The 24,910-nt window shown below is 41.9% G+C and overlaps 1 protein-coding gene across 1 annotated transcript in view; it reads right to left on the bottom strand.

Moving 5' to 3' along the window:
- The window catches only part of KIAA0355 (KIAA0355 ortholog), a 58,408-nt gene that overhangs the window by 12,774 nt on the left and 20,724 nt on the right, over nt 1–24,910 (bottom strand). Inside the window, exons 2-8 of the mRNA XM_008635502.2 lie at nt 16,858–18,178; nt 9,607–9,813; nt 7,113–7,253; nt 6,735–6,830; nt 6,434–6,595; nt 5,331–5,489; nt 817–914 (exon numbers count right to left, since the gene is read on the bottom strand). Coding sequence (XP_008633724.1) covers nt 817–914; nt 5,331–5,489; nt 6,434–6,595; nt 6,735–6,830; nt 7,113–7,253; nt 9,607–9,813; nt 16,858–17,343 — 1,349 coding nt within the window. The 5' untranslated portion in view covers nt 17,344–18,178. The remainder of the gene's footprint in view (nt 1–816; nt 915–5,330; nt 5,490–6,433; nt 6,596–6,734; nt 6,831–7,112; nt 7,254–9,606; nt 9,814–16,857; nt 18,179–24,910) is intronic.

Genomic DNA, 24,910 nt, shown 5'->3' with positions numbered 1-24,910 from the left:
CAGCACCGGGACCCCTTCCTTCCCTGGAAACAGCACCGGGACCCCCTTCCTTCCCTGGAAACAGCGCCGGGACCCCCTTCCTTCCCTGGGAAACGGGGCCAGGACCCCCTTCCTTCCCTGGGAAACGGGGCCAGGACCCCCTTCCTTCCCTGGGAAACAGCGCCGGGACATTCCTCCTACATGTGCCAGCAGCACCACGAGGAACAGGCTGCTCCTGTAAGGAGCCAAGTGAATCAACTGTTGTTGGACTGAAATTCCTAACACTGACTGCTTCCAAGTTACAGACAAGTGCTCCCATTTCTTCCCATTCCCACTGTTTTGAACGGGAAGAAATCCTCACAAACTGCAGATTAACCATTCTTTCCTAGGCAGGTAACTAAACTGGCAGGAACAGCATCTCTTGGAGCCCAGAGGTCCATGGTTCATGACAGCCCTTGAAGAACAGCCCATAGAAGCAAGAGCAAAGGCTGTCACACTAACTCAGCCAATTCTTGGCCTTCCTGAACTACAGCTGGGACCTGCTGGGGCAGAGCACAACAGGAGTACTGGCAGATTACTATTTTTGAAACCTTCTTTTTTATCATCAAGCTTTTACATTTTCTTCAAGTCCAAGTGCCCCAGCACGGCCTCCCTTGCCTTGCCTCCTACAGAGGCAGCTGAAGTACAGCCCATCAGGAATGGAGGTGTTCAACCAGTCCAGATAGAGGAACTTCAGGAAGCTGTGCCATAATTGTGCACATTCTCTCCTCCATTCGTACTGCAACAATTTTCCCAATATATTTCAGTCACAATCTGCAATACAGTATTTTTATTTACCAAGTTGATGGAACTTGCACCACAATTCTTGATCCTTCTAAACTTATCTGAGGAGCATAGGCTTCTTTATTTTCAATCTGTGCCGTGTCCACTACCACCTAGCAAATAAAATGAAAATAAAAGGGAAATTACTTTAAGAATTAGTTATTTTATCACCCTTTTAGTTAAACTCTAATAATCTCACCTCCCAGCCATACTACAGGTATTAAAAAAACCCAAATAAAACCAAACCAACTCACTAAATCACCATAAGTTTACTTCTACTTTAATATAAAATTAGTTTAGTACAGGAACCTGTATTTCAAGGACAATTCTTCTCAGTTACATCCTGTAGTAATGCATCACTATGTAGTTGCCAGCTGCTTTACCTCCCTGCTGGTAGTTCTCAGTGGCTCCACATGACAGCCCTTATTTTTGAGAAGTTTAGCACAGTTTACTTTAAGAGCTCCCAAACACCTACTCAGCAAAATGTTTTAAATAATTTAACTGCAGCACATGGTATGATACAGACGAGTAATATTCAGCCAGAAACCATTCACAATTCGTAACATACATCCCCCCCATAAGGTTATAAAATTCCACACCATTTCTCTATTCCATCTACTGAAACTGTACTATTATTAATTCCTGATTAAATAAAGAGAAGCAAAGTGACTGTTCAGTTGTTGGACACTGAGCCATCTGTAAGATGTCATGAAGACATATGGAAGAGAAAAGCCTTGAGAATCAACCCTGTGTCACAAACCTTTCTTTGTAGGGAATGGGAAAGGAAGGGATTCACTTCAGCTTCATTGAACCTTTAATTTAGTAAGTTCCATATTTGGTTCATGCTTTCTGCTGTTGTCCAGTCTGTATGGGTTGGCCTTTTTGATCATTTCCATAATTTCCTATTTTGGTCACGCTGAAAACAGCAGCTTTTTGGCAGCAGTCAGCAGTTCTTGCTTCGGTGACTAGCAGATTAGCTGTACCATTTATCCTTGAAATGGCAAAAGTCCTCTGGTATAAATAAGCCCCAAGGGACATTATTGACTTTGTTGCCATCACCTAACCTACACTGGTCCTGTTTCTAACTGGTTGTCTGTTACTGGGTATGAAAAAATGTAAAACATAATGCTGAGCTTCTCCTCTCTCACTTTAACAAACCATCAAGTAACACTTGAACATAATTATTTCCCACCTTCCAAGTATTTTAGCCTAAGGCCTTCATTTTCCTTCAGCTGACTCTAAGCATTTGCCCAGGTTTATTCAATCTTAAGCATGTCTAAGCACGGTGACAAAAGGCCACACTATCATCCACCCATGAAAATACCTCTTATTTCGTAACAGGGCAACCCCAGTACTCTTTTCCTGATGTTTGTATGTTTTCATTGTATCTAATTTGGTAATCTGCAATTCAGCCCTACTGCAGTTATAACTGTGATAAGGAGAACTGAACTCGGGAGTGATTGTTCTCAACTCCTAAGAAAAACACAATCTGCACCTCAGACCTGAAGTCAGAGCTGAAACTCTGATCTGTGCAGACCTGTGCCAGCTTCTGCCTGTGGTGCATGGTAGTGCCCATGTTCCAGCCTTTGTTAGGGTGTTTCTTCCCCCTGGACACGCCTTCATTTCTTCCCTTTGCAAAAAGCTTTCCATTTCTCAACATTTGTCAGTCAGGACATCTGGGATTTACACTTTACTAGGAGATTTAGTGCTCCTGCAATGCATGTTGGTTTTTGCTATGGAAAGATCTACTAGCACAAAAAAAAAGTTTTATCTGTTAACCTCTTTGCATGAAGCCAACTGGAACTTTTATTTCTGCTCATCCTCTGAATTCAGCTATTTGAATGTACATTATTTTTATTCAGACATGCAGATTTCTTCAGCTGACCCAAATCTGAAAATACAATTATTATATACATGCTAAGGTAAAAACTGAAAATCCGCACTTCGAATTATTTCTTATGTTAATAAACTACAGCCCAAAATAACCAAGCACACTAAGGCACATCTCACTGTGCTTTCCACACTTAATGATCTGCTTCTCAAAAGGCACAAGACAAGACAGGTTAAAAACAGTGAGACTGTCAAGTCATGTTTGTTTTTTGACTTAGGCATTTAAGTGACAGATCCACACACAATTCTGAATGAATGCAGACAGCCCAGTACCTAAAAGCAGTACACCAAAGCCTACATAATACTGTGCCATGATTCACTTATCTGCCTTCTTCACAAAATAAACTTAAAATAAACACATCCTCCCTCCCTGCCTGGTGGTGCTTAGAGAACAGCTTCCTGCACCTCAGACATCCATTGTTCTTGTTTTACAGGTGCTTCCTCTCTCCCTTCCACCCAAAGAATTCTTTAAAGATGCAAATTACAATTTCTTGTCACTGCATGAAGCTACATACAAACATAATTGGATGCTGTAAAAAAAGATGGCACATAGTGTATAAAGAAAAACCTCAATGCTCACACCCCTCTAAACTGTAACAAATCAAAGTGAGAATGAAGGAGAGAAGGCTTGCAGGTCTTCTGTCATGTGCACAGCTCATTACATGTCTTTGAAGAGTGAAGCCTGCTACTTTCGGAACCTCAGGTCCATGCAAAAATCTTTGGAGACATGAGGATTCAACACAAGTAAAACTCCATAGCTCAGCACTGTCATTTGGGAGAATGTTAAGTTTTATGCTGACACTCTCCAAAAGTGATGACAAACCTGAAGAATGCCAGTGGCTTCAATTACCAGCAGGTCTAACTCGTTATGTCTAGACTGGGGGACACCAGATTTCCAGATTCCTGAGTCCAAATGTGCCTTGTGCCACTCCTCAAACCTCCTCGGGGCAGGACTTGGGTGTGCACAACACTGAAACCCCCTGGAAAGGAAATGGTGGAAGGTACAGCATCCTCCCAGGCACTCCTCATCCAGACACTCAGGAGCCAAGAACTGCTCCTGAATTACAGCACACTCCCATAGGGCTGCTGAGAAACTCTTTCCTTCTTGGCCTCATTTCCTGTACCTCGCTGCTGACTCCCAGCACCCTACCACGAACTGTGGCAGCTGAAGACACAATCCCATTTAACCATATCCTTTTTTCCAGTCCTCCTTGTATTTATTAATATTTAATACATGTTTTCCTTCAAAACACCTAAGGAGAAATTTGATAAATCCTACTGTTCCACAGTTTCTCTGTCCCTGCAAAGACACCACTTCCTTATGCCTCCCTGTAAAACATTGTAGACAAAGCACTACCATCTCCTACCCTTAAATCCCTGTATCTCAGTGAGGTAAGGACTGACAGCAGGTGCACTGCTGTTATGACAATGATGCACCTTGCATTTTAGGCTGCCCTTACATGAATAGTCAGTTGAATTCCAGTACAATTGGAACCTACTTCTCTAACAGGTATTTAATATGAAGGGAATATCTAAGATCTGATACCTAGTATCAAAGGGATGTTGAAGTAGAAATATCTGGCAAATTCATCATTTCCAATTTATCATTCACCATTACTGGAGAACCTATTAACAGTACCAAAAGCACATGGTTTAACTTGCTAGGATGGAAGGTCTAGGTCACTTAACCAGCTGTGTGATTTGTCTGAAAACCGTATTTACAAAGTATGCAGCTATTTGGGTCCTTTAATCAGAAATTAATTACGAAGCCCTCATGGCCTCGCATCACCTTGAACAAGGAATCACCACTGTACCAGCAAGAAGCATTTAACTCACTGTAGGTTAAAGACAATTCAAAGAATACTTGACAGAACTATCATAAGCTACAGTGTACCTTTACGTGAGCATTTCCTTCCTATGTTGAAGGTGCAGCCTTGTCCCCTACCCACAGTAGTCCAAAAAACCTACATGTCATGCATGAACACTTCACTGAGTGCAGAGATGGCAGTAATTAGTCATGGGAGCACAAACGCATTTTCTTATCAGAGTATGTTCCAAGCATCTATTTTTATCAGCTGCTTAGATATTGTAAATTCCACTGGTTTTCTTCCCCTCAAGGACACATATGTCTACAGCAAGGCATTTAATTGCTCTGTCTTCTGTTGGAGATGTCAGGTAGCATTACCTGGTGCAGAGACTTGCTAGTTTATGCTGGGCAGGAAACCCAGCTTCCATTTGAAGCAGAGAGGAAATGAAAAAATGGCAGGTGTTGAAGCTAATTTGAGAGGGGGGGCAGATGTGTGTTTGGGTCTGTTTAGCTTTTTAACATGGTCATCTATAGATTTGAAAATAAATCTATTTCTCTGTGAAGCAGAAGTGTCATTTCTTGTGTTCTCTCTTGTAACGGAGACCAGGAAGCAGCCAGAGCATTCTTCTGTTCCTGTCAACTATGGACACCACCTACAGACTCCCATTCTACAAGGATACATTTTGCTCAGAAATCAGGTTAACTGCAGCACTACAAATAGAGCAACACAGATAAGACACTGCAAATTAATTTCTAAACTCCAAAATATCCAGTTTCTCTTCAGGGTGTTTGCATAACCTTTGTTTTCCTAAGACTATTGGTAGTCACCTACCAGCCCAGCCTGGCCAAATAACAGCTGCACAGCAGTTTTGCAGGCTCCTCTCCACGTGGAAGGGCAGACCTGGTTCAATACTTCAGTCACAGGAGAGTCGTCCCGGGGTGTGAGTCCATTATGGCATCCGGCTTCCTTGATCAACTGCAGCATTGTGTGCTGGAAAAATAATAAACACTCTGTCCTACCCAACACATGATTCACAAATGGTACCACCAATGCTTCCAGATGGATTTGTCATTGTTCTACATGCTTTTCAAACAGCTATAATGTCTGCAACCTCTGAACAGTCTTATAGAACTAGAAGAGCTCCGCTGCAGAACAGAAATACGAAAGATCGTCTCTGCTGTTCGGAACACAATACTGCTCCAAAATTATAAACAGTATTTCTGCTTATATTCTTGCAAACCAGTTTAATCAAAACTACAAAAAGCACTGCAAAGACAACAGAAAAGCAGCATTTTGAGCAACTTATTATTTCAACTCTTTCAGGAGCAAGACGGGGTTTATCTAAAAAGTGAAAGCACTGATTAAAATTGCCCAAATTACTTCTGAATGGACATATTTTCCCTTTGTTTATACTGAAAATACAATTAACTTCTCCATAATTTAAAATTATTTTCAAAAAATTGATTCAAGTTTGTAAGATGACATCAAAAGGAGCTCTGTTACAAAGTGTTTTTTTCAAGTACCTCCCTTAGCACCAGGCTGGGCTGACTTATTTGGGCACCTAAGAAGATGAAGGCCCTGACATGCATCACCTGGCTGGGGAATCTATAAGGGCTCACTTCCCTCTGTACCTGTTGATACCTAACACATCTATTTTCAGAAAGTTCACTGATGCCTCATTGCCTCCTAGATCTCTATGCCTGTGCTTCTCTCAGATTGGAACAAAATTGCTCAGGTGGTCAAAATGTTATCAGAAACAGGCGTAGCCCTCCAATGTTATCAACACTGTGTTTCCAGAGGAAGCCAGGCTGAAAAAAACAACTTTCAAACACAAGTTGGGCACTAAACTTCTGTTTCTGTTGTTCTCTACATTTTAAGGAATTCCACTCTTTCTCCCCCCACCTTTACTCCTGTGGTTAATTAGGAGTTATTACCGTTTTCAGCTTCAGGTTTTCTGCTGCAGACTCATTAAAGGAGATTCCTTTCAGAAAATGGGATCCGATCTGGACAGGGACAGTGGGCAGCTCACACTGAATGGGCTGAGGTGGAGTCTGTCTCCTTCCTGTTTGCTGGGCTTCAGCTTCACTGCAACAGCCCTGAAGTACAGAAGAACAGATCAAATAGAAGAAACTAAGACATTACAAAATCCTAATATGGGTCCAAATTCTTGTGTATCTTAAGTAGCCGTTTTCAAGGCGAGGAGGGATGAAGGAGAGCAAGTTTAGTAGATCCTACCTGAAGACTTGCTTCAATAGCTTTTGGATTCAAGTGGAAGCCAGCCTTCATTGCATATTCACAATGGCCCAAGCTCTCCAGAGCCACTTTGTAAGCCTGACATTAAACAAAAAGTTGAGATAGCACAGGCATATCAGCAAGGAAGCAAGCACGCAGTCAGTGTGTCTGGGTGCAGACAGGGATTGGCACCAGGATTTACCCCACTCAGTTCTATGGCATACACACATTTATCACATAAGATTCCAAAGCTGTAATTCCCAAATACCTCTGAGCTGTCTGTGGTACACAATCCTGCAGGAACACACTCCTTCCCTATTTCACTCCTTGACCCACTGACTGTACTACATGCACATGAAAGCAGCAGACTTGAAAAACCACCTGCAAAGCACTGTCAATTTTCATGTTTAGCTCTTTGAGCTGATGTTCAGGGATGGCCACACTCTGTGAGCAGAAAAGTTGCTGAACTTCAATTCCTGCCAAACATCCATCACATCCTCTTTCTCGCAGTCGAGATGTGGCCTGTAATATGAAAAAAAAAATCCAGGGTGAGGAGGGTCAACATTAAACCAGGTCAAACTTAATTAAATTTCAAAGAACAACAAAAAAGCCCACAGACTTTAAAACCTTCTACAGGAGATGAGAAGCAGCACCTGGGGGAAAGGACCTGGAGGAGACTTTATTATAACTTACTCAACTTCTACTGCTACTTTGGAAGAAGAACTCTGACGCAACCTGTACAGCACAGGGGTGTTGGCCAGCACTTGGATTCAGCATTGTTTGCTGTTACTATTTCAGCTCCCTCTCAGGACCAGGGATCCTGTTACACAGGCCACACCATGGCTGTGGTTACCTGAGGAGGGACTCCTAACTACAACAAAAACTTGCCCCAGAAACAGAAAATACGCTAAATCATGTGTACAAGCACTCCTGTGTTCATAGGATGACACATTTCATAAAATTATGGGTGATTTCTGTGGTGCAATTTGAGAAGAGCCACACAATGCTAAGATCAACTTAGCACAGCAAGAAAATAGCTTTGTGTAATATGATTTTGAAAAACAAGAAATAAGCCAAATATCTACTTTTAGCTGTAAAATCCTACATCGCTGAGCAGGGTAAAGCAAATAGATGTGGGTTATTTTCCAGTCTAGGAAGGAGTCTTGCTCTAAAGCAGGATGTCCAAATTGGGGAGTTCTGGTACTACAGCCAATGGACAGACATGGGCTCACCTCATGGACAGAATTACTGCATTTCCCAAAGTAAATCTTAAAGAGCAAAACCAGTTTTGAGCTACTGACAAAGCATCACATTAAACTTTACTCTGAAGCAGCAGTGTTCTCCTGCCAGAGAGGCTGATTTTATAGGAAAACAATGGATTGCCTTCCACTCCAAAGTGAAAATTGGTAAAGAGTTCAGTATTTCAAATCTCCCTTCTATCAAAATGATTTGTATATTAGCCTATCTATAATTATGAGAGAGAGATTTTCTTTAGTTAGAAACCACATGTTTTTCTTATGCTATCCTAATAACCCACACAAATACTCCCAATCAGTTACTTCAGTCCATCATAAAAATTGAGAAGTTTATTCTATTGTTATTCTGGAACTATGGAGAATCTGTATTTTATCTTTCTCCTCTCCATGTATGTTTAATACAGGATTTGATTAGTTTAATACTTGTATTAAACTATTTTGAAATACAGGTTTTGTATTTCTGAAAAACAGAAATAGCTGAAGTGGGTTGTTCAAAAGGTAAAAAAAGAAAGTTAAGCTCCTGGATTCTGTGAAGCCAAGTTTAATTTTAACCACGTTTTGAGCAAATTTGATAGCAATTGCAGGGCATTTCTAGAAATTGTAATAGTTTTAAGAAACTAGGCATATTACATGTAAAATTAACTACTTTTATGCCAAAGGAGTACAGCAATACCAAGATTAGACTGTTATGATTATCTGTAATACACCTAAAGCACTCCCAAATCCCTATTTCATCCAGTGAAATAAATTTAGGCTGCAGTAAAAATCACATATAATTCCTCTTCATTCATATAACTCGTTTGCTTTCCTACACCTTGCAGATGTTAGTGATAAATGGAGACAAGATTTCCAGCCAGGATGACTAACAAGCCACGTGGGCCACATGAGACTGCAATAGCACATGCTGCAAGTCATCTGAATTCAAGGAAAATACACACTCTGTCTGAATCCATTCTGACCTATCAGTCTCCAGACTTCAGTAGTGCCAGGGAAAGCAGAAAACCTCATAAAACTGAATGTCTTTATAAAGGACTGGCTTTGGCTGGCAAAGTAAGGATTTCACAGATGACACATGTTTGTGAAAGAGCAAGTCCAGAGAGTGGCACATTTAAGTAAGATGGGTCACATTCCAGCAATGGGTGGATGAAGCAACATCAAGCTTAACAGCATGAAGACAAAAGTGTTAAAAACCACCACAAAGATTTTAAAGTATGAAATAGAATTCGTGCTCAAACTGTGAGAGAAATAGATATTATCTAGATTATTTTTCATCAAGACTTTGCTCTGTTTTCACAAAAACTCGTTGAGCTTTTTATTTTTAATTCCCTCTGTCTGCCCTATTTGAACACTGGTAGTTCATTACTAATAACAAAAATCTGATTGCACTATTTGTGTGCTCCTAATGCACAACCCTATCTATGTAGGAAACTACAAGTGGGAAAGATAGTGCAATCATCACATAACTAAAATGAATTTCAGTGTCTGAAACCAACTGTGCCATGTTCCCCCCTTCAAATGCAGCATGTCTTTAAAATCAGCTATTTTTTTCCTTTGTTAGGATGCCCAGGCTGACTTTGGGTTTCACTAAGTCTGCTGTGACTACAGTAAGAGCTCCATACCTCTGCTGCTCCTCTCCATGATCTTATTGCATCTTCCAGCTCATTTGTGGGGCTTATATTTGAGGCTCCAGTCCCACTAACATTCTTCCTCTCCTGAGCTACAGCTTCAGCAAAGCAGGAGTGTGCCACTGGCTGGACTTTCTGCAGAGCTTGTGAAAGGAATTGGAAGTGGACCTGCATCACTGTCAAGAAACATCGCCCAAGTACCTGTGGGAGACAAACAAACCAGTTTCACACACATAGGAGAGCTCATGGAAGTTTCCCTTCTTTCTTTTTGTTTGGTGTTTGGGGTAAGGAACTACATTAAACTCTGATTTTTTAAATTAATGCTTCAGATCACAAGTAACATACAATATTTAATCATTTACTTAAAATAAGAGTAAGTGAGCATTAGTTTCTATGAATGAAGGGGACACCAGACTAATCTTGAGTCATTTTTAGTTCTGTACTCAAGTTCTGACTACTTGGCAAATGAAAAACTTGCTCAGTTACTTGGCAAAATCAAGCACAAAAATGGGAGTAGCATATTATCACAAGGACCAAGTCAACAGCAAAACCTACCTGCACGAAGACCTGGTTGAATTTCTGATAAAAACCCGAAACAGCAACAACAAAATGCGAATCGTTTAAAAATACTAACATAAAATGTGAGGAGTCTGCCCAGCAGTTCCCCCTCCAGGCAGAGTGGTAATGGGCAGGCAATGGGCATCAGCAGCCTTTTCCCCACAGCCCCACGCTCGCTGCCCAAAGCTGAGCCCTGGCACCGATGTGCCCTCGGAACACGGCGCTGAAACGGGCCCCGCTCCCTCGGAAAGGCCGCGGCAGGGCAGGGAGGCCCAGGGCAGCTCCAGCACGGAGCCAGGAGGAGATCCCACCTCAGCATCCACGTCCCTCTAACTGTGCCCAAACACACTCAGATGCCTCAGGTACCATGAGCACAGCAAAGCTTCTGTGTCAGAGGATTTTGGTGCAAAAAACAGCAGTGCCACCATCCAGGGACATCCTGGAGAGCCAAGGGCTCCAGCGGGAACGCTCCGTCTGCCTCCGGGGCCGCGCGCCCTGGGCAGGAAAAAGCTGACAACCAAGTGTAACTAGAGAGCTGCAGAGAAAGAAGGATTTTCAAAGTCCCTGTAGAAAGTATTTAAAAGCTATTCAAAGTGTTTCTTTTATGGAGTTTATCAGACAAAGCGCTTTTAAATGTGTATTTGACTTGGATTTATTAAAAAAAGATTCAACTAGAATTCCATTTTAGGAATAATTCATAAAATACACAGATAATGTACAAAGCCATCATGCCTTGGAGTCACTAAATCATCTGGCTTATTTTCAGCTACATTCTTCTGGAATAAAACTATTCAGACACAATGTATCTTCCTGGCAGGACTCTCCGGTCACACGAACAGTTATATGCATTTACTATCTACTTCAGAAGAACCACTGGTGGCAATGCTCTTTTCCACTGCATCCAGACTCCTTTTGACATTCCATTCTGGTTCAATCACTTCCCTTCTTTGTACAAGGCATAAAATTAAACATTTTTGGTACTTTGACTGACCTCTGAAAGTGGAGCTTGCCTTATTAAAAAAAAACAGTCAGCAAATGATAAAATGAAGAAAACTCCAACTTTCCTTGGTACAAGATTAGAAAGATTTATGAGAAAACTGCAGGAAGAAGCAACTGGTGATCTGAATTATTTCTGTGTAGGAAGAATGCAGTTCTCAGGGGAAGATGAAACTAGTACTCATTAGGAATTTCAAGCTGATTAAATTTCAAAGAATATTTAAGGTACAAAGGTTGAAGTTTCCCCAGCCTGGGAATAACGCTCAAAATAAACAAATGATTTAGGTTTTAAGCGGCAGCACACAACATTCCTACTATAATTTACAATGTTAAACAGTGAAGAAAAATAGTAACATCTGCTTTACTGAACTTTTTATTTTATTTTAAAAAAATCCATTTCAGCCTTCCTCCAAAATGGGTAAGGATGGTTTTAACTGCTTCCCTATCAAAGTAGTGGAGGACTTTCTGTTAAACATTTCTTTTGGACTAATGGACTTTAACTCACTTTAAAGAGCTCACTTTAAAGCTCACTTGGTCAGATTTTCTGCCAAAGAGCCCAAACTTTGCCTCATCCATGGGGAAGGTGCAGCTGGTGGTGACCTCCCCCAGCCTGGGCTGGGCACTGACCCCTGTGCAGAGCAACACAGGGAATCTCTGCTGCACATCCCTGCAACAGTGTCAGCACACAGATGCAGTTTTCCACAGTTAGAGACACTACCACCTCTGCACATCCCTGCAACAGTGTCAGCACACAGATGAGACACAGTTTCATCTCAGTTTCATCTCAGTCCCACAGTTAGAGACACTACCACCTTTTTTTCAAATTTATTTTCCCTACTTTCCCATGCAGAAGTGTGTGACTCTCCTCCTTTAGACCAGAATAAGCACAAACCCTACAAACTATGCAGGAATCAAAGCTGAACCGGAATCATCTCAGGTGTCAACCAGTGAGATCTCCTTGGGAGTGGTGATGTTTTCTTAAATAATTCCTTAGATTCATTTATATTGCATAAACAATGAGGTCCTCAGCTTCCAACATTTCATCCCACAAAATACAGCCCCAGCACCTTGCCTTCCCTGACCTGTACCAGGCAGGAGAGCTGTTTGTCTCAGCAGAGCCTTGCCTGAAGGATTTTTTTTGCTGAGGCACAGTTGGAAGCAATGGGACTTTTGGTTCCCTAGCAAGGGGAGCACCAGGTGAGATGAAGTGTTAGGTTACTCTGTCCCACTTTATCCTCCTAATGGGGGCATGCAATCAACTTTGGAATATTCCACTGGACAAAGTGTACACAAATTGCCAGCTTTCATTGCTAAACAGTGATGCCATACAAACTGCTTGGCAAGCAAATCTTGTACAACAGATTCCTTAAAACAGAACACTACCAGTAATAAAGTTAGCAAATAACAAGAGCCAGTCTTCCATACTTGGTACAAACACTGACTTGCAGTTCTCCAAGTACCATTTTATGCAGCAGAACTTTCTTCTTTTTTTCCTTTTTTTTTTTTTTTTTTTTGGCTGGTTCCTTAAACAAGCAGAATGCTCAAAAATCCAAACACCACAACAGAATTATTCAGTGGTTTCTCATAACAGAGTCAGTATTGGCATGGCCTGGCTGCCACTGAACTGGTGTGTCCCATCATGAACTAACAACCCTCCCGTACATTACCAGAAGTGGGCAGAATATTATTCATTTTCACTACATAGCAATGCCCTGCAGTTCCAGTGAGTGATCTCATGAACAGAAACCTCCAAAGGAAGACTCAATCCTGCCCATGGGAAGGAATCACCTGCAGGCTGAACTAGATTCCAGCAGAAGCTGCACCTTTACACTATTAGGAGACTTGGACAACCCAACAGACTCATTTCTTCTAACAGTGACCCTAAAAGCCACTCGTGACAATCCGATCTTGACAGCTACTGAAGTGGTCACTATCATTTAGCAAAAAAACAATCAAGTGTGAAGCATTTTAAAAATAAAAAGCAGCAATTAAAATGTAAGACAACATATTTTTTTGCTACTAACAGTTCCTCAACTCTGAAGAGTCTGGAGCCAATCCCTGTAAATCCCAGGAAAGAATCTTTTAAAAAACAGTTAAACTGAGCTTTACAATGTTTGCTACAGAAAACCTACATTTAATAATTATTCAGACATTTTTGTCTCACAAGTGTCTTGTTTAAAAATCTTAGGCTATTTTATACACATAAAAGCCAAAAATTATCTCCATTTAATACAAAACAGAGCACCCTAGAATAGATCTGGTGCCCATTCGTGCTTCCCTTTTGTTCAGGAAGGCAACGCGTACATCCCTCTCATTACTACCACTTCTAAGACAATACACAAGCCCTGTGTAACTACAGGGAATTCTTTATATTTTGCAGTACTGAGGCTTCTGCAAAGCTTCACAAGAGATGGGGAAATACACTTACTTTTACCAGTTTATTCTTCCCCATGGATTTCCCTTAATGCTTTTATTAACAGAAGTACAGAGTTACTGCATTCCCCCAGCTGACAAACAGATATGGAAAACACACCCTCATTTACCCTGATTTCCAAGCTGTTCTTCACCCATACAGGCACAAAACACCCGAGAATTCAAAGGTGTTGGAATGGGGAAAAGAAAAAGAAAAAAAATAAAAATCAGCATTTGCACTTCTGAAATTAAGAAACCTTGGGAAACTCCATCTGTCAACACACTTTGATCAAAAGAAGTCACCTTCTTACACAGCCTGGCAGACAGCTCTGAACTAGCAAGCTTTGTTCTAAGTAACAATAAATAAATTAAAAACCTCACCCCGTGGTGCTATAGCCCAGGCTGCACAACAGTTTTCAGTCCAAATTCAAGTCAAGTATGTTAATCAAAGCTTAAGTTTTCTTGACATTGCCTTCCCTGGGGGGCAGAGCCCACTACAGTGGATAAAGCCGTGTGGCACCTCAGAAAAGCCACAGCTCTCTGCTTGATTCCTAAAGCCAAAGCTGCTCCACTTGGATTCCTCATTCCTCCCAAAAACATACAGCCTGTGTTAAGCAAGGTTTAGGGAAACTGCATTTTCCTGAGCTGGGCTCATGCATATGAAGTCTCATTCTCATGTCCTTCTCATGAATTTGGGGTTCTGTCCCACTGCACCCAGAATTACAACTCACCTCCCACTGCTTCTACACCACCAGCCTCCATCCACCAAATGAGAGACTGCAGAGCCCTTCTTAGGGGACTGCTGAGCTGCCACTCAGGTGTTTGACCATCTCTCAATTCTCTCTGACAGAGCTGAGAGTTCTTTCAGTCACCTACTGGAGAAATTGCCAAAAACAACTTCAGACAGACCTGTATTCCCCTCCTGGTATTTTCCAGGGGAACAATTACGCTGCCTCACACTCTTCCCCCATCACTTCCCTGTTCAGCAAACTCTGATGAAGTCAGGCGAGCCCTTTATATTTTTCTGCTTACATTGTGAGTTTTTTAATCCTGCTGGCAGTTTTTATGAAATGTTAACTTCTCTATCCACCAGGGGGGAAAAAAGGAAACTATACTTTTAAATTAAAATTTCAGCATCAACAGCTCAGTCTTCAAATCCCAGAAAAGCACAATGGGAGAGGATCTCACCAGGTCATCATTCTGCCCCTAGCAAGGAGCAATTTCACCTGGGTCAGTTCTGCCAGATGCAGGTTTAATCCCTTCTCTAAGCTCTGCTCCCTACCCTTTGTAGCAATCCACATCAGTGCTCCACTAACACTACAAAGGATTTCCACTGCATCTAATGTAAATCTTTCCTTCTGAAATTTAAGTTCCTTGCTCCACCTTACATGGACATGAAGAACAGACACTGACATGTTCTGGCAGCTTCTCACATACTTGAGCAATTCTCATTTTCCTTCTCAGCCTCTCCTTCTGCAGAGTCCATCTTTTCAATTTGTCCTCTGATGTCCTATTTCCTGGATATCTTGCTACTCTCCTCTGCTGCCTCTCCAGTTGCTCCCTGTTTCTCCAAGTGCACCAGCAGTGCTGTGCATGTGCACTGTTGTGTTTAAGGCCATAAAAACCAGTGAAGAGTTCAGGGCTCAGTTGATGGTTCTTGCAGGTTAGGGTTGTGTTAGATACATGGTAACTGCCTCTTTGCACAACAGAAACAGCATTGATTTATTACTTGCAACTGCACAACACTATCACCCAACACATGACTCCCACAAGCCCTAGGACTGCTCTCCAGAACTGCTGCCCAGTGGGCTCCACTCCTGAGGCGAAAAAGTCTCTTTAAATATTGCAACATTCTGCTTTCCCCTCTGAATTCCATCCCAACTGGAAAACTCGTTTGTTCAGGATTATTTTTAGTGCAGCAGGTCTCTCAGCATACTTACATCCTGTGCTTTCAAGTCACCTACAAACAAATTTTATTCCTGTACTGGCCTCTGCCAAGGTCCATTTCAACAGTGAGCAGCTGCTGCTCCTTGGGCACAACCACCCAACCCCTCTGCCTCTGGAATTCACACATCTACACCACAGTCCTGACTGACCCACAGAACAACCACATGAGTTGCTGTCAAATCCTTACATTCTGCTGCTGCTTAAGCCAAAGCTATATATATATATATATATATATTTTGCTATAGCTTTAGCTGAAGAGTGATGCTATTGGATTGTCTTTAAAAATACCAGTCTACAGAAGGCATTTATAACACATATATAGCCCATCCTACTTCATTCTATACCAAGTATACAACACTGAGAACTGTAGTACACAACTGCAGGGAGAGCTAGGACGGACAAATTGCATCCTCCTTAAGGACTCCATCTGGAAGTGGTGCAGCTAGAGAAAGCAGATAATGCCTGACAGGCACAAACACTCACTCATACAAAGTTACCTGAAATCTAAATCAAAACCAAGAGAACTTCAAAGTAAGTTTTCCACTCAGGATGCAGTTCTGAAGGAATAACTTTGCAAAGACTGCTGCGAAGTAAAGAAGTATGTCAAAACACAAGGAACTACTTAAAACTCCAGGGATTTATCTGTGACTATCACTTAACGCTGCCTGCTACGTAACACATTTACTAGAGGAGAAATACCCAGACCTTCCCAGCCAGGCATGGCAGGAAGTTGGGGATCCTCTCTGAATCCTGATTCTTGGGCATTCGCTGCCGGTGTATGAACATTACAGCAAAGTCATGACAAATTTTCACAGCACTGATCTCTCACACAGTCTGGTATTTTCCTCTTACACACAACAGCTCAAAAAGACAAAAATGTTCTAAAGAGGGATAAAATATTATTAGTCAACTAATACGCAGTTTTACTCAAACACTGATGACAATATGCTACTCCCACGTGCTCAGGTTTTCCCTTGGAATGGATAATACCAAGGAAAGTGTAGGCTGATTTAGAATATGATGGCGTAACATTGTTAGAAACATTAGCTAACGTGAAACAGAAAATGGTTGACAACTTTTGTCTAGTTGGTTCTTCTACAGAAATACCTACTAAATACCTAATTTAATATAGATGGAGGTCAGATCCTGCAAATTACTTCGTACTTTCTTGATAAAAAAGAAATGAAGAGTTTCTTTTTTCACCAGCATTACCCACAATTACATAGCAAGGTGGAGAAAACTTTTGGTGCAGGAGGGATTGAGAACAGAAATTCAGTTAAAAAGGAATGATACAAATTCACGTGCAAAACGGTATCCTCCAAGGTAACTTACCTCAATATCTTGGAGGCTGAACTCTTTTTGATCTTTGAAGTTTGCAGCTCCTGCACTCAGCTCCATCAGCATTTTTGCTATTTCTGGTTTTATTGCTGCTGTGAGTCGACTCGCCGCTTCCATGACATGTTCCTGCACGTCTTTCAGTTGCATAGCTGCCTTAGAGTAGTGCGAGTTCCTAAATACACTGCTGAAAAGATCTGTAAGGAAAGTGCTCGTACGGCAAAACACGTTGAGTGCATCCAGGTATTTGGAGATTCCCTGCTGGATGTCTGCGATCGGAGTCGTGTGGGAGGCGGGGGCCCCAGCAGCAGCCGGGGACACCAGGGGGGCGTTGGGGGTGGCCGATGCCAGCGGGGCGCTCAGGGTCCTGCCCAGCTCGGGCATTTGATACTGCTGGTGTTGCTGCACTTTCTGCTTGGACCCGCCAAGCAAAAAGCGCCGCTTATAGTCCATTTTGCTTTCTTGTGCACTGCAGCAATACATAAGTGAGTGCTTGTCCAGAGAGTTCTTGAATTAACAATCACTTGTCAAATTCCTTCCTCGAGTATCTATGTACAGTAACAGTGCAGGACTGTGTACATAGGTTTCACAAAAGGCATTTCAGAAAGGCAAGCGTCTGTATAATCTGTATCAGCAGTGGGAAAGGCAGCAGATTTGCTGACTCCGTGTTTTCAGTGTTCGGTGCAGCCCTGCTGCAGTTATAAACTGTACTCAAAAAGCAAGCCCAAGTATCTTAATAATGCTCTGTCTCTTGTTTGGTATCCCCTCCGCACGCAGAAAAGCCAACTGGAGCAAGGAAGTGATCGCCTACGAGTTCTTCATGAGCATAACATTGTCACTTGCTGTTATGTCTACAAAAGTTAATTTTGTCAATGCAAATAATAGTTTTAGAAGCAATACCTTAATACAATTTTCCCATTAGCAGTATCAGGAAAAGTGGAGCAAACCACCGATCAACAGCGATTATAAAAGCAGTGCAGAGGCTCTTTCCTTGAAAAAGCAAATCCTTATGTCAGCAGATCAAATATCTTCAAATGTTTTGACAGATCCAGTCTGCCAACTCAGTTTACTTGTAGTGTCTCTTCTTAATATTGGAGGGGGAAAAAAAATCTGGACTGTTTACAGAAGACTTTGCAAGTATAAGTTATTAAAAATTAGAGTGTTTGTTATTGCAAGCCTTCTTCCCCTTTCCCTGTTTGTTGAGGTAGTTGTTTCCGTTGTAACATTAAGAAGTGGTGCTTCCAGACTGTGTTTGCCCTCAATTGCAGACTCAGAACAAAAATGCACAAATGTATTTGTAAGGCCTCTAGGTCATTTCCTGTGAAGGGGGAAAAAAAAAAGTTTACATGTTAGAGAACAATAAGAAGGTTTAAAAATTTAACTCCTGCAGTGTCCTGGTTCACATTTCTGGGCACACACTGTCAACAACACCCAAGATCCAAAGGGAGCAAGAGCCACACTGACAGTCTAAAAGGCTGTTACAAGTCAGTGTCATCCTGTTACTAAACTCAACATTGTTGAATACTTACTTGTTAATTCTTTCATTCTAGGCTGTCAAACTTAAGACTCTGGCTAATCCCCAGTGCAAGTCTTGCACAGTTAAGAGCAGGTTATTACTCTTAGAAGGAGTTATTACTGCAGAAAGGTTATTACTGCAGAGCTCAAGGGGAGTTAATCACATTTTCTAACCTCATCCTTTAAAAATAATGAAAGAATGAAATAAATTTAAACTTTTTTTCATACACCATAATTTATTGCAGAACTCTCCCATTCATTTTAATAGTTTACTATGTCAACAGATACAAGTCCTTAATTTTTTTTTTAGTACAACAGACAAATCTGCCTAATCCTACCTGAGATTAGCTGAGAAATACAACATTCAAGTCCCATTCCAGTGTGATGGGCAGGCAGCATCTCTCATACACAAGGTGGTATATAAGGCACAACTGCCTGAGAGATTGGTCTAAATAACAGTCTCAGCAGACAGCAAAGTAGGGAGGAAATACAACTTCTATACTGCCCTGCTCCTACTGCAAACCCTGGTGCAGCTGGAGAGCCAAGAGGTCCTTGAAGGCATCTGCAGGAAGGTGAGCAGAGCCTGAGCAGTGGGAAAGGGCCAAGATGGAGCACGAGGTGTTCAAGACCAGACACTGATCAACAGTGACAGGACAATATCAGAAGGATACAATTCCTTCCGTCAGTCTGCCCAGTCCTAGCTCCAGTCACACTTCAGGCCACTCTCTCCCTCTCCTACACACACCCCACTTGATTCTATCAAACATGAACATCTTTTTCCTTACTGCAGCAATTGCAATGTACAAGGATAGTATCAAACAGTAATCAGGGTTTTTTTCCCAGGTACTTGAAGAATAATCTGGAAACCTTTTCATTTAACAGCAAAATGTTCCTTTAGCTATTATATTCGAGAAATTAAACCTGTAGTAATATTGTCAAAATGGTTAGGGAACAAATATTTTATTTTCAGTCAAAATTTCTTATTTCCACCTGCCCGAACACACACAATATTCATTCACTCCCATATCCCTACATATGTAGGGTACAAGCATCCCACAGATACAGAAGAAGGCAAGACACAGCAGGACAAAACAACATCCAGAGCTGGATAGTCTCACTCCCACTAAAACAACAGGATACAAGTTTTTCAGGAAGTCGTTGCTGCAGAGGATTCTGTTTCCAAGATCTAGAGCAAATGTTCTTTTGTATTCCCACTTTTTAAAACCTAAAACTCAGAGAAACTCCCATACGCATTTCAGCATCCTTGAAGTACTCCAAGCTGACTACTTACCTCCCTAACTACTTTACACTTCTCTCAATATTCGCATGGAATGAGTCAAAATGCAAGAAACTCATTAAAAGCTTAATTTTCTAGGAAGTCTTGATGTCATATGCATAGCTGAAAATAATTTTCTCCTTGCTTTAGAAGCTATGGTGCCTTACAGTGGAGAGCATGATTAAATTGGTTTCCTTGATTGCATATAAATGCAGATGGAACAAGAGAGTTGGTTAATTTAAATGCAACATATAAGTAAATTAGTGATTGTTTTTCCTAAGCAGACATGAAATTTCCCATTGCAGAGGAACTTAAGAAATGATCATGAAAGAAAAAACTAGGAAGGAGGGGTTTTCAAGCCCTGGAGCACTGAACGACATGAGATTATCAGAGATGCACCTCAGCTCGGTGGTTGTGATTACACATGGAGCCTTTCAGGATCAAACACACTGAACTCATCATTTGGAATGGTCAGACATTCAGCCAATACATAAACCTGCTGCATCCTAAAAGAACATAAATGCAATGGATAGAAAATATAAGGTGGTTTCATATTTTCTACAGTTATAAACAAAAACAACAAATCATTGTGTTTTGCTTCTAGACAATTTCATCGTCAAACTTGCAGGTACTTACTCAATTCTTCAGCTTCAAAATTCCCTCATAATAAAATCTACACAGAAGTTTAAGAGGACAGCTTGTATCTTCAGCTAATATTTATTCAAAGAGAGGAAAGCTGCATGCCTCAACACCAGACATGTGTCTGAATACTATGTCTGAAACTCTGTAATGAGCTCTCTGACATGCTACATACAAAATAAACATTCCTCCTTTTGCATCTTTTCCTGAAAAAGTGAAGCACAGAAGGTTCCCACGCTCTCCCTTCCCTTCCCCAGTGCTACAGCTCCCCACTGCTTTTGGTGCATGGACTAAAAGTGAGGGCTCCACACTGGACTGGATGCACTTTAGGCCAATCTACCTCTTGCCACCTTAGGGGGGAAAAAAAAAAAAATCAACGTGTTTCCTTCCAGTGATACAAGAACTTCCAAAGAATCAGACAGCTGCATAAGCTGCTCTAAAAATGGCCACATTTGCATAGAGGAAACAGAAGTTGCAGGAAAATGAGTGCAAATGCAAATTGAGTTTGCTACTTTTTTTAAATGTAGCATCCAAAATTTTTTGCTTAGATACTTCACAGAAAAATGCTTTTTCCCAACTTCACCAGTCGCAAGAGAAATGAATGAACAGGGAAGACTTTGAGACAAGTGGAATTTTGTACCCCGCAGTTTGTTTTGGACCAGCATGAGGGGTCAAATCCCCCATCTGTCCTGTTTGGGACTACCCTGCTAGAAGAGAAGGCAACTTTTTCCCTGAATCAACACAGGAAACTGAGCAGAGGAAACAGTGCTCTAAAAAAGGTTCTGACCTCAGCTTTAAAAATTGGCAAAAGTTTGCCTTCAAATGGTATTCTTTATGGATTCTGTTGTCCTTCCAGCAAATATGCAATATAACACAGAAGAGCAAAACACCTGAGCTATTTTTTTTTTAATGTAACACTTCATGCTATTTCATGCTGGTTTTAATTTTATGAGATACAGATTCCAAATCTCAGGATGGATTTAACACCGCACCCACCATTCTTGTAAAACAAACTGAATTCAATTAATGTTAAAAAAAAAGTTAACTCCAAAAGACACAACCCAGAGCAGCCAGATCACTTACCCAGGAAAAGCCTGAACAAACAAACCCACGGCGAGGCCAAAAGGCCAGGAAGCTGCCGGAGCCAAGGGCCTCCTGTCAAAAACACACTGATTCCCTCTGGCATTTAGTGATAGAAATCTTGTGCAAATCCAGAAGTTACTCCACGAGGAAAGGTGCTATTCCACCTTCACAGTTTCCTGTCCCTAATGTGTACATCCCATCCATCAGGCTAATCAAAGTCCAAATGTGAATACATTTGTAAAACCAAAGATACTCTAAATGGTCCTCAACACCTGCACAGCAAACTGGGAGCAGAAGGGCAAGGGAGGCCCGTACACCACTTCCTGAGGACTGGGCAGTGTGCCACTGTCCCCACCACCAGCTGGCTCAGGGCTAGAAGAGTGACCAGGCAACAACAATTTGTGTGTGGGCATCCAGCTACAAACATCCTGGCCAAGGAAACCCCGGCTGGGAAGGATGTCCGGCACAGAGCCGGAGCATGCAGAGCATCCCTGGGCAGCTCACCTGGAGCACCACACTGCCAAGGACAGCAGGGAGAACAGCCAGGGATTCAGAAGGCAGCAGAGACAGCCCTGAGTACAGAAGTTTCAGATCAGCAGTGTGGTTTGAAAGCACGGGCATTACTGAACCAGGAGAAATAGGAAGCAGTCCCAGGTGGGAGCCTGGCACAGGGCAGCACCAGTGTGCCCGCATGAGCCACAGCCAGCCTGCATCCCCAGGGAACAGCCAGGGCTGTGTAGGAGCAACAGGTCCTCTCCTGCTCCTCCTTTTATACAGGTCACCAAGTGGAGGTAACAACACAAGTGGACTAAGACAGATGGTGGAAACTCCTCCAAGTAAACTTTACAGGATCCTCATGAATAAATAGGTTAAGAAAAACAGTCGGGTATCCCCAATTACTTTAACGGAGGGATTTTAAGACAGACATCATATTTTTAACCGGGAGTTGATTAATTTTACACTATCCCAAACTGAAGATGGATTACATCTACAAAACATATCCCTTCAAAAATACTAAAAATTGGAATCCACAGAGCAGGGATTCAATATTAACGAATAGCTCTAATTTCAGCAACAAATCTCAACCTGATAAATTAAATTCTGACTTTGACTACAACTTCTCCACTACTCTCAATCAATACACCACATCTACTAATATTAAAATTGCCATAGGAATGGCACCTTTCTAATATATTCAATCCACCCATGAAGAAAAAACACATGAAATGTGTGTGGGCTTTTAAAATTTGGTTTCATTTTCAAACACTGTTTTGAACATAAAACTTTTCAGAATAATACAAGAGCTGAAGCTACGTTTCAATAATTAAACTTCTCAGTCAACAAGAAAAGCCACCTTCAAGCAATGCTGACTGGCAGAAGATATGCATTCACCTCTGACATCAACCAAGTTATTCTGCACCTGGAATTTCTTGCCAACACATCATAAATACTTAAAGCATGCAAACGCTGTTATAGGGGTTGACAAGTATTGATTATCTTCACTACCAGGGCAAACGAGGCTTCGGGTTTTTCCAGACTCACTCCCACAGCTGTCAGGATGCACACACAGGACAACAGCCCCAGCAGCCTGGGAATGCCAGCAGGGAGAGGACTCTCCTTTACCAAACCCCGATTGCTTCTGGTCCGGGGCTACAGATCCTGGAAGGAAAACCAGCATGGCTTTCCAAGGCTTTCTAATAGGGTGGGCTGCAGCCTCCAGGACACCCAAGCACCTCCTGGATGGGTTTTTTGGTACAGGGTTTTTTTGTCACCCAAGTTGTAAAAATCTCCTGTTAGAGGAGGATGGGGGAAAGTCAGAAATAGACCATTATACCAAAATCATTTTAGTTCTTGTTAGCTCATGAATTGCTCATTGGGATTCCTTTTTGGCTGCTTGCCCAGAACAGTTGGAGGAAAAAAACCAAACCAAAACAAAAAAGTAGTCAAATGAATCCTTAGTGAATCCACGAAGCTCCTGCTGGATACATTCTTCTTCCAGGGTGTCCCGTTCCCAGCACCAGCTCACCAGGCACCAGCTCTCCAGGGGCAGATGTGTGTCAACAGCCACACTGGAACTGACCCCGTGTCCTCCCTGCCCCAGCTGGGGACCAGAGCTCACAGAACACGCTCCACAGGGCCTGTGCAGTTAGCACGGTTTAACTAGAATCAAATTGAGCACCTCAAATTTCAACGGAGTAATTTATTAATTCATAATCTGATCTCATTTGTGCCACTTACCAACCAAAGCACTGAGATCTGTTAAACCAGCAACTTGGTTTTATTAACTCAAAAGACCAATTTCACTGATGATATATACCTACCTAATATTTATAGACAGTCTCTGAACTAATTTATTATGCTTTTGTCTAGAGTTTTCTTCCCTTCAGAATGACACTCCTTAAAACAAAGACAGTAAATTATTTGTGCTGATTTGTGTCTTTTGCCTTAGTACTGAAAAATCCTCTAGAGGCACATGTCTGCTATGCCTGAAATGACAAGCAAAGACAAAAATATGGCCTTGCCCTGCCCAAAAAACCCAAATAACCAAAGACTGTCGTGAAAACCACTCAGAAACAGAGAGAACTGGAAAAGACTGAAGAAATCAAATTTTGGGGTCAGATAAGTACTGAGGGTCCTGCCTGCTCAGCACTACACCACCTCACTTCCAACTCTTAACCCTTCAGAAAAAAATCTATAAACCTGTGTAACTACACTCCCTAAAAGATATACACAGAATGTAGGTGTTCCTCAGTCAGATTCATATTGTCAGCACAGTGAACTGGATTTTTCCAAGACAGAGCAGCCTACAGTCCACCAGGAGACTTCTTGCATTTTGTCTGAAGTAAAACACATAACACTCCAAATAGCACTAACTCAAGTCTCAGCAGTAAGATATGACAGCAAAAGGAAAAGCTGGTGGAAGGAATGTGTTAAACCAGAGCTTCTTTCAGACTTGGGTGCCTCCGCCAACGTCAAAAATAGATGCCTGTGTCAGATCAGGAGCACTGTTTCAATCCTCCCTTGGCAATAGGTGCTTACGTTATCTATTTTGAAAGCAGGACCAGTTCCCCTTTGAAATGAGAAAGAAAATAATGCCCATTCTTTTGAGAGAGCAGCCTAACAAAGCCGCTGCACACAGCAAGAAAAATTCCCTCACGTGACTGGCAGCCAGGGGAGACTCAAGGCTCCATCTCTCACCTCCCTAAAGGGTGCACTCACCATCAGCCACAGGCACACTCCTCCACCAGGGCTGGAAAATGTGCTAGGATGAAGAAAAAGCTTGTGGGACCAGACTGAGAGCAACCCTAAGCAACACAAATCTCTGCAGAAAAGGCACAGCTCTGCCTCCCAGAACAGCTCACCTACAGGATTCTTTGATCCTACAGGACTTCTCAGGAAGAGACACCTGTGCACACACAAAGCCATCCACAGGAAAAATACACTTCCCTTCCAAACAGAGGGAAGAACTGCAAGCCAGGCTTTCAACCAAGGGACAGTGAGCTGACAATTTCCAGAAAATATTGAGATTAAGTTAAC

Source organism: Corvus brachyrhynchos, unplaced genomic scaffold (genome assembly GCF_000691975.1).
Source record: "Corvus brachyrhynchos isolate BGI_N302 unplaced genomic scaffold, ASM69197v1 scaffold66, whole genome shotgun sequence".
Lineage (NCBI taxonomy): Eukaryota > Metazoa > Chordata > Aves > Passeriformes > Corvidae > Corvus > Corvus brachyrhynchos.
This window is presented reverse-complemented; position numbering and strand designations above follow the sequence as displayed.